The 10,872-nt window shown below is 48.1% G+C and overlaps 1 protein-coding gene across 1 annotated transcript; it reads left to right on the forward strand.

Moving 5' to 3' along the window:
* The first annotated feature begins 3,404 nt into the window (after window positions 1-3,404).
* LOC119377102 (cadherin-99C-like) lies at window positions 3,405-10,346 on the forward strand. The gene is made up of 5 exons (XM_037646703.1): window positions 3,405-3,461; window positions 3,963-4,064; window positions 6,630-6,737; window positions 7,087-7,200; window positions 10,176-10,346. The coding sequence occupies exons 3-5, from the start codon at window positions 6,672-6,674 to the stop codon at window positions 10,344-10,346; spliced, it is 351 nt and encodes a 116-aa protein (XP_037502631.1). The 5' UTR covers window positions 3,405-3,461; window positions 3,963-4,064; window positions 6,630-6,671.
* Window positions 10,347-10,872: the final 526 nt, after the last annotated feature.

Raw genomic sequence — 10,872 nt, forward strand, 5'->3', positions numbered from 1 at the left:
ACGGTGGAAGGGTTTTGGCGAGCAACATGGTGAAGGGCATCGTCCGTCAATGCCCTTCATAATGTTCCGGATCTTGTCACACTCGGACATGGTGCCGTTGGCTTTCCTTACACAAGTCCAGGACGTCTTCGATACAACTGGTGAAAGATTCACCGGCCTGCCGAGCTCGTTCGCGTAAGCGCTGTTCTGCTTGCAGCTTACGAACTGCAGGGCGGCCGAAACGTTGATGACGGCGGTCTTGAATCCGACCAAGTCGCAAAATCGGACGCGTGGTTGTTGTACCACAAGCTTGCTACTCCCGCGAGGTAGAACACCAAGTGCTCAACTTGCCTGCTTCGTCCCATTTGTTGGGTACGCTCACGCGCTCGTAAATGGCGAGCCAGTCCTCCACGTCGGTGCCATCGGCGCCAGTGAAGATAGGTGGATCGCGGATGCGTGGGACACCGGACATGTGGTCGGGGTGTGGGAGGCGGCGTTTGATGAGCGGCGTCTTGGGGCATGGTAGAGGGCAGAGTACGGGAACGAAGCTCCAGGGGATCGAACTGGGAGCACAGCACTCTCCACCAATTGTTAAGCGTTTATTGGCAGCACTCGGCGACAATGAGCTTAATGGCGACAGTCAAGGCAAAGGCACGGGCTCCGAGCGCGAGCGGCCTTTAGAAGAGGACGACCCACTAGGAGCCGCTGGAGAGCGCAACCGTTAAACAGTACCAATTGCTTCGCCACAATATATATATATATATATATATATATATATATATATATATATATTATATATATATATATATATATATATATTATATATATATATATAATATATATCTATTATATAAACAATAAAGTGCTAACAAAGGACCCGGAAGTAAAAGTTGAAAAAATCAAGCACGTAGGAAAAATTGTTCAGTAAAGGACTGACGTTTCGGCCGCGGGACCGGCCTTCGTCGGAGTGACGAAGGCCGGTCCCGCGGCCGAACGTCAGTCCTTTACTGAACAATTTTCCTACGTGCTTGATTTTTTTCAACTATATATATATATATATATATATATATATATATATATATATATATATATATATATATATATATATATATACTATATATATATATATATGTATATATATATATATATATATATATATATATATCGGTATGAAATTTGCGGCAGAGTATATAGGAGGAGTGCCCCACATATGTAAACGATTGAAACGACCTTCCCTCGGCAGCTTAACGCATATGAAGCAAGTTTCGCAAAGATTGTTGAGGTGCGTTCGCCTGTACAATCTCTCAGCAATATCAGCGTGGAATGCATCACTGAACGCGTCTCGCTGAGGGGTTACAACTGACGCCCAGAGAGGCATTCTTTGCACGCTGGCCGATGATATTCGTGTATAGTGATTTCGGTTAGTTCTTCCTTTTTCCTCTTGGTGGTTGTTGGTTGGTTGAGTGTCCGTTTCATTTCGGAGAGCAACGTAGTCGCTATGAAGTGGCCATTTTTATTTTTGCTTTTTGCGTCGCGCTCCTTCTCCCGCTGCAAACTGTCGCAACGCTTCGCTCCGAAGAAGACGACGTTTTGACTGCGCGTGCGAAGGTATAGCGCAACTTTCCCTCGTCCCTGCCTTTCAGTACACGCGTGACTGTTTCTCATGGTATGCAGGGTATACAATGCAGTATTATGCAAAGTACAGCAAAAAAAACATGGCTGATCCCTCCGTCATAGGAATCGGTATAACACGAAAGTGAAACGTGTCTTCACAGAAGTAGTGCGATATATGAGAGCTTGTACAATGTCTATTCGTGTTTGGCAGCTATAGCACCGTTTGACGTGGATGCACCCATGTTGACAGCATGTCTCTACGCGACGACTAACGCCCGTGATCATGATTAAACCATTGTGGTAGCTGACGGTGCGAACATATATTTGGACACAGCGAATCGCGAATCCCGCGTAAGGATGATATCAACAAGCTCATAATCAACACTGGTACCCGGTATGCGCTTCTCCAAAGCGTCGTCAATTAAGGAGAGAAACGGCACGGTGTGCGCTTTCTAGTAATGGGTAGCCACGCCTGTGCTCATGCATACATAACACACACTGCACTTCAGCAACGCGGGAGGTAGAGGTTCGTAGCGTGAGCCGCAAACGCGTGCGTCCCGCTGGCATCTGTCTCGCAGGCGCTGCTCTCGCTCCACCAAGGCACGACATTCGCCCGTCGAAATCGCGTCCTTTCTGCAACGCATATTGCAGCAGTTTTGTTAGTCGGTGCTCTCGCAATTGAAGCAGTCGGCGGCAGAGAAATCCCGGTTCGTGCACGTGGACGCTGCACTACTCCGATAAGCCGACGCACGCTAACACGAATCCAAAGGCAAAGAACGTAACTGCGTCAAGGGTGCCTCGGCGACGCCAGCGCGGCCAGTCTACCTCTCTGGTTTCGAGACGCTTTAACCATGACCTCCGATATCACGTGCAATCTCGGAGTAAGCGCTAGTAAGTGTCGATCGTGAAGCATTACTTCTTTTCACCTCTCACAGACGGCGGCACCGCCCCGCTCCGCCCTTAGCTCCGCCCGCCGCGAAAGAGAAGGTGTGAAAGATATAAGGCGCGTTCGCGCCGTGCCTAGCATCTCCCGAGTTGGCTTAGTCGGTAGAGCGTCGGGCGCTTGCCGTCGCGGCCGCAACGTCGTGGGTTCGATTCCCAGCGAGGTATCTTTTTCTTGGTTTTTTTTCTTTCTCACCCGTTGGCGTCCATTTTATCAACGTCACATCCGTGACGGATGTACTTGGTGGACCCCGGCATAGAACACTTTCGTGTTAAAAAAAAAAAGTAATAATTTCCTGTCGCCTTTGTCTTCGGCCGGTCGCACGAGTGTCGCAATTATCCGCGCTTGCGCTGCCTTCGAGCTGTGGGGTCGCTTATGTTTGCCACCGTTTTACGTTCGCGTTCCCACACGTGTAGTGGCTGATCTATACGGCATTCAGGGGCTTCGATGTTAATTGGCGGAGAAACCAGCGCTCGGTGTCTCGAAACTTTTCTTCGCATCGCATAATTGCTAACGATAGTTTCGTGAAATAAAAGAGGACTTTGGCGCGAGAAGATTGTTTTTAATGTGGCATGAGAAGAGGACAAAAAAAAACACAACAACAACAAAACAATAGAATCTGGCGGTTGGAAATCATTACCGGCTAACATTCGTTGGGGGCTCGTTTAGGCAGCGCACCGCAAGGAAGCGAAATCGCTTTTACTGCTTAATACTAATTAGCCGGGACAGTTAACTGTTTATGTGCGCGTCTTAATAGCGAAGGGTAAAATATACATGTCCGGACAAAGAAAATACTGCCCCCCCCCCCCCCCCCAAAAAAAAAAGACCTCGGAATAGATTGTGTTTTCGCCGTTTGTTGCAGGCTGACGACTTGGCGTCCATTAGGCTTCAAGTTCTTTGCCAGGCCAGATTAGGCAGAGTACAGGTAAGCGAACTGCTATCCCTTTCCGTTCCAGCAGCGCGAGAACAGTGTGAGAATATATTCTTTCCTTTGATCGTTCCTTGTATATCTCAGCTTCAATTATGCCTTAATGAAGTATACTTTCCCAACTGCGGCTTATTTAATTGGGTTTAACAACGTTGTTCTATGCGTGAGCTCTTGCGGAACTAATTGTGGTGAGCGAAGCGCCGCCACATCAAGCGTCGCCGCAGTAAATGTGACCAGGTGGCGAACAGAACGCCTTCGAGAAATTGAAATGTCTAATCCCCGCTGGAGGGGGTGGGGCCCTTGTTAACCTTAACTGTGTGCTGTCGTGTGCGCACGTTTGCGACACAGCTGTACGCACAATTGATATTTGTAACGCGCATACTCAACTCACTGTCCACGTGCTTCGGCATATTATCTAAGTGTAAATAATATGGGTACTGTTACCTTTGTGTTCTACGGTTAATTGATAAAGTTCGCGCCACTCGCTGCATGACGCAGCCTTTTTCGCAGCGAGCCATTCAGGTGCTGGTGCGAGTCAACGACGTCAACGACAACCCGCCGCTCTTCAGGCGTCCCCACTACGAAACCAAAGTCTCAGAGGTACTCCGACATTTCCTCAACTGCATGTACGCGCATGGTAAACGCGCATAGACGTGTTAAGTGGGTTGACTTTACGAGATACGGCCGTCGGTATGCGCACAACGCTTCGTACGTTAGCAGCACCGCGTATGAAGGACTCGGCATCAACACCGAGCGAAGCGCAGATAGAGGTACACGAAGAATAATGCATATTTACTGCGAACTGCATAAATCAGTGTATTGACGCAGAGCATGAGAGAACAAAGATGGTGGATAATGCGGGAAATACGATGTGACGTCGATAGCGTAGCGGTTGAGCAGAGAGCCGATCCAGGGAAGGCGCTATGCATATAATATATGTATTGACTGACAATGCCGCCTGGGAGACTTTTTTTCGACGAAGGTTTCCTTGCCACGCGAGATGTGGTAAGTTCTATTCCACGTCGCAATTTTTATCACGCGAGGTCGTAATTCCGCGCATTGATCGTGATTCCCGCGAATTCTAAGTGGCTTTATTCATTAGTGGGGCCACGCAGTCGATATAAGTAAGCACGCAAGGACAGATTATGATCGATTTTCTCTACAGTTAAATTGTACGAAGAAATAGCGGCAGGGCTATAGGATCAGTATTGCGGGTAATGTTGTCACTAGACAGTCTTGTTTTCTTTTTAACCAGGACCTGATATTGTATATTCAGAGCGATAAACAAATTGGATTTTGCGCTGCAGAAGTAAAAAAACCAAAGAACACGCACTGAGAAATGTCACCGCAAAGCACGCCACCAAGAGGGGTCACGAAATAAACAATCAGAACATGTATCCTAGACACAAAGGCTGAATCTTGAATCGTTGAGCAAGCAAACCACGCGAAATACTATAGACACGTCATCCAGTACCTTAAATAATGTGTACTTCTGAAATTGGCGTCGCCATTTGACAGTTTTCTCCACCTTCCCATTGAGAAGAGGGGTGCCCATACAGATCTCGAGACGTCATTTTGTTTTTACTTCAGTCAGTGGCCCGTTTCTTAACAATGCGCTTACCTGATCACGAACTAGTCCGTCTAACGCTCCACTCTCTAGAAAAGAGGCACACCTTTGTTTGCGAACCTTTGAGCAAAGCCAGCGACTGTCGACAATGATGTTAAGAAGAGGTGTGCCCCGTGGACGTTGTTTAAACGTAGACCCCGAGTTCGCGTAATGGCGATTTCCGCAGGACACCTTTTACCGTATAGCCGCAGTTGCAACACTATTCGCAGCGTTTAGGGGACAGCGTAGTCCAGGAGCGCAGGCGACCGCAATAATGCGGCAAAGCAGCAGACGTGATCGCGACTTGCCGACCCGGCAGTGTAAACGTGTATGTAATCGTGGTATCCAAGTGCACGAGCACCAGAGATATATGGGTTGTGAAGAACGTGCTAGCATTAACTAAGAATGGTGGGAGCGCATACAATGAGCTTTGACAACCAAGTTTTATAAGCAATACCTGCCGGTGCAGGTATTCCTGGCTTTGAAAGAGCTTGCAAAGAAGCGCTATCGAGGCTGCCAACAAACCGCGTCATTACCGCCAGTTCCGAAAGGACGCAATTCGCTGCCATTTTCTTCGCTCTGGCCGTCCCCACAGTGGCCCGTGTGCTGAAGGGGTTTAATAGCACGGAAAGCACCTTGACTTATAGAATGCAAACATAATTATCCTAGTCTCTCATTTCAAAACTACATAGTTTTCTTCGCGTTATGTTCAAAATGCGTCGAAGTGGGTGTCGGGGAGCACACTTCTCTTTGTCCTTGCGACAGGCGTTCGCTCCGTCCTCTTGTATACTCACATTGATATGGGCAACAGAATTGACTGACCCACTTTAACATGTTCTTAAGTGAGAGAAGGAGGCACACAGTACGGACAATCGGTGATTAAGGCTGCCAGGATAACCTCGCGTACAGCAAACACCTCAACGAGCAACCAATCGTAATGGCGCAGTATCTCAGCTTCGCGCTGTAGTGAACGGTACGGATCTACGCGCGTTTATGAGCTCGGTTACGCATTGTTCTTTCACTGAGAGTTAGGACCACGTCCTAGTTCTACTAAATAACGAGACAACTGGAATGTTCCGGAAAAATGAGGCTATTGATGATTAGAGTGTAACGTTTACGTTCCGATCGCAACTGAAATAGCCTCTGTAACTGACCACGGCGATGCACTTGTACACCCTAAAGCACTCACGTAAAAAAATATTCAGGGATTTGATGACTATAAGCCCACCGTAGTGTTTGACTACGGAATCACTTGAACCACCTGGATTTCCTTACCTTGACCTACATCTAAGCACACGGGCGTATCAGCGTTAAGGCCTTATCTATAAAATGAGGCCGCCGCGGTCGGGGTTCATCCCTCGACCCTCGAGCTTAGCTGCGCGACGCTTAACTAGTGAGCTACCGCTACGTCTAACACTCGGCTATACAGAGAGTTCATCATGCCTGACGCCTTGCCTTAGATATGTACGTGAAAACTGGAAACGAATATTTGTTTGCCGGCAGTGCACGGCTGTAATGCTTTCTTTCTCTCCCTCTTCCTTCTTTTATTGCGGCGGCAGCTGGCTCCTGTGGGAACGACGATATTTCGTGATCTGGCCACAATGGACATGGACACGGGAACCAATGGGCTTGTCGAGTACACCACAGTCCCGGGAGGTGGCAGCGACGTGAGTGGACTTCGCATTGGCAGGTTTATGCGTACTGTGAAAGAGGAGGTCGTTTCTTTTTATTTCCCTTCTCCGCCGCCGTGTCGCTTGTTCAAGCGACGCACCTCGCATATCAATGACTCATTGTCAAAGCTAGGTGTCTTATCAGCTTGCTTTTTTGAAATATTTATTAAAGAAAAGGCACTGTTCATATCTATAGCGATGCACTTGAACACAACATAGAAACGGAACTGTGAGAAAGGAGAGTATCACTGAAGCAGAACGGACACTTGTTCTCACTGTGTGCGCCTCGGGCTTCTGTGTTTCGAGTTTCATTCGTACCTTTTCTTTTTTCTTTCTCTTTACTCAGAACGACGGGTACGACTACTTCGCCATTGACCTACCCTACCAAGGACTAGTGACAGTAGCGAAGCCCCTGGACTACGAAAGGGCCAAGTACTACCACTTAGTCATCAAAGCAACGGTAAGAAATTTTATGACAACCTACCTGTGAGCAAACTGCCTGCTATAAGTAGATTACTGATATTATGAAGAAAAAAAACACGGATTTTTCGCCAGATTGCTCGTCGTCCCGCAGCCTGGCATGTGTTGTTTTATTGCGATATGAATTATATTCCGCGTCACATACTATTCCAATAAAACTTCATTTGGGTCTAGTTGGTACATATTCCTGAGGTTAAAATTACAGCCCAAACACAGAAGACGCCCACGAAGAAAAGACACGACACCCGGTACAGCGCTTGTGCCGTGTCTTTTTCTTCGTGGGCGTCTTGTGTGGTTCGCGCTGTAATTTTAACGTAGTACAATTACAACAGCGGTAAGATAGCGTCTTGCGCCGCGTATGCGGTGGGTGAGGCGAAAAGCTTGCTAAAGTGAGGCGAGAAAGGCCTAATGATGGCTTGACGCGAGCCGATTTCCCGCGCGCCTGGCTGTTCGCGCGGCTGAGAGCACACGCAGCCCGCTCGCCCTTTCCTGAATGTAATCTACGGCGGGTAGCAAATGCTAGGCGAGCTGCGATGGCTGGTGGCTTCATGCGAACTATCTTTGGGCGCTTAACCGCTTAACGCCGAAAATCGCGCAATCTGAGGTTTTTGAGATTCCAGCGCAAAGCATACGCAACCCGCTGCTAATCCGCTGCCAGAGTTAATGACAGCGAATGTTCGCGACCATCGATGGAGGTCTGTTCCTGTTTTCCTGTGCGTACGTGACACCGCACCTGAACTTTTTCTCTTTTTTAGCCTTAAAATTGCTTACTGCAATTTGAACGCTGATAAAACTATACAAACTTCTTGTAATGGTCTGCTTGTTTGCTGTCACTCACAAGGTTTCGCCTTTCGGGAGTAACTGCGACATTTTTTTTTTGTTCCTAGAGCACAGAAATTTACTGCAGTTTATTCAAGTTCACCCATTCGGGAACCATGAGGCTCGTCGGAGCCTTACATGACAGTTCCTAAATTTCGTCCGAGAAGGCTGAGAATTGATTAACTCGAAAAAAAAAAAATCCCCGCAATACGTAAAGAGTGACGTGGATCCATCTGTTCGGCTATCTGAAATTTATTCGTCGATGCCCATTGCACGCGCAAAACTATAGCGCATGAACAGAACCGGCAAGCTACATGCCACGGTAGTGTTGTGGCTATGGTACTCAACTGCTGACCCGAAGGTCGCGGGATCGAATCCCTGTCGCAGCGGCCGCATTTTCGATGGAGGCCAAAATGTTTGACCCCGTATACTTAGATTTAGGTGCATGTGAAAGAACACCATATGGTCGAAATGTCCGGAGCCCTCCACTACGGCGTCCCTCAATCATATCGTGGTTTTGGGGCGATAAACCCCAACAATTATTATTAGAACCGGCAAGCTCAAGCGCACCTGTTCGCTATGCTGAATTTCGGAGAGGGAAAAACCGCTAGACCACCGCATGGGTGGGCGCTGCTTAGCGTTGATTTTGATTAACTTTCTTAAATGATTTTTTTTTTGGCCATGCTTGGAAAAACGCGATCTTTGACAATCTTCTATGCACCTATCAGGCGTGGCTCCCATTCATGCATTGAATTATTCGCAAATCTGTCATCTTTGTGCATGCTTAGGCATTTTCCAAAGGATCATATATTTTTATGTTCGCACGGGCGTTAAGCCAGACGATAGGAAAGAACATTCGGCTCCAGAAAAGCTTCTATTCGTCTTCGCCTTCGCAGATGTGCTCCTTATTCATGGACAGAACGTTTCCACTTGGCTCTTTGGGAGCGCACACATATGTACTGGGGTAATAATTCAGAACGACTTAACTGTCGAGCCGCTGGCGTTTCCTCAGTATTTGTTTCACCATTTGGTGGCGCTTTGCACCCAGTGTACACAAGGAAATACAATTCTTCGGAATATTTATCGCAGTTCTGCTTTCCGCAGATTCCGTTGGAGCTTGAACAGCGGATGTGTAAGGATAACTGTGACGGTGGTGGTGGGGAGCTGAAGCTGAGGAAGGAGAGCGGAGGGACGACCATACAGGATGGAGTGCCGATAATCGCGCAGAGGCTGTCATGGTTGGAAAGTTCGATGAGTGCAACCCTCACGTTATGGGGACTCGCAGCCACCTGAACGCCATAGAAGTGTAGCCATAGGCATGCGCACGAGGGACAGGGGAGGGGGGTTCGGGTGTGGGTTGTCATTTAAGGGTAAAATGCCAATGCTTCCCCATACCCTTACTCAATCGGAACTTTCACGTCTTTGTTGCGCGGAGTTGTGGCTACCCATGTTTTCGTTGACGACAATGGCGACCAAAGACCCCTGATATTGCATTCAAAAATTTGTTTACTTCGCCCCTTTACCGCAAAAAGTCGGAGACCAATGGCAGGCCTTTGCGAGGCGCACGTCATCGCTTCGTTTTTCATTTTTGTATCCATTGCGGAGCTCGTTTTCTTTCGGACTCGACAAATTGGAGGAGGGGGGGGTCCCTGCGGTGAAAAGTACCCCCCCCCCCCCCCAATGAAGACCCCTGCGCAAGCCTATGAGTGTAGCACTAAATACTCTCATAGGTCAACAACAAAACACCCATCAGTGGATTCGCCGGCATAAGCAGCCCGAATTATACGCGCACTATTTAGTAACCTGCTATTATTTTTACATTGTGAAAGACAATACCGTTACGTTAAATATGGCAAGGAAGGTGGATGATCGAATAAGAGTTTGTGATATAGAAATGCGCACTTCATTACGGCTGCGCGGCCGCGCCGTTTTCATGTGTCCTGCACTGCCAGTAAAAAGACATGTACAAGGGTGGTCAGAAGTTCCCAGGCCACGCTGCCATATGATTTACATGGAATACGGGCCTGGGAACGTTTGACCATCCCTGGACGTCATATAACGTACTACATGCACCGTGCCTGCTGCTTCTATTAACGACGAAGAACGCCGTTACCACTCGGGATTTATTTTTCGCAGGACACGGCATCGAACCTGTCTGAACGGCTGTCCAGCACTACCACGCTGACGGTTTACGTCGAGGACGGTGACGACCAGGGCCCAGCGTTTGTTTACAAGGGATGCACTCTAGTTCACGGGGCTTGCACCGATGTCGAGTACAGCGCCGAAGTTACCAGCGGCCTCACGTAAGGACTTAGTAATGCTTGCCGTTTCTACGACGCCTTTTTATGCATGTGAATCAGTCGAGTTAGGTCGAAAGCGGCACCGATTTCTGGGTTTGTAGTTATATTGACTGAGTGTAAATGACACCCGAGGCATTATAGCAAGTTAGAGGCGTACCCAGGATGTTATTTTGGTAGGGGGGAGGGGTCGACACCCCCTCCCCCCCCCGTTTATATGAATATTCGGGTGTTGTATGTTCGCGTGCATGCAAACTGCAAAAATTTCTAGGGAGGTTGCTTGAACACTCCTTCCCCTCAAACCCTGAAAGCACGCTCAGTTTGAGTGACAGGCAAGGAGGAAGGGGGGAGGAGTTATACGTTTGTGGTTTGTTTGTAGCTACTTTGATCTGATTGCGTACTCATCGACATCAGGAGCACACGTGAAATCTAGACCTTCCATCTTGCTACTGTTCCATCTAGCTACTGTTGTACAAATTTTAATCCACGGATCATCCCACCTATTCATGAACTTTTGGGGTGAGGAGTTTTCAGGC

This window comes from Rhipicephalus sanguineus, unplaced genomic scaffold (genome assembly GCF_013339695.2).
Source record: "Rhipicephalus sanguineus isolate Rsan-2018 unplaced genomic scaffold, BIME_Rsan_1.4 Seq3476, whole genome shotgun sequence".
Classification (NCBI taxonomy): domain Eukaryota; kingdom Metazoa; phylum Arthropoda; class Arachnida; order Ixodida; family Ixodidae; genus Rhipicephalus; species Rhipicephalus sanguineus.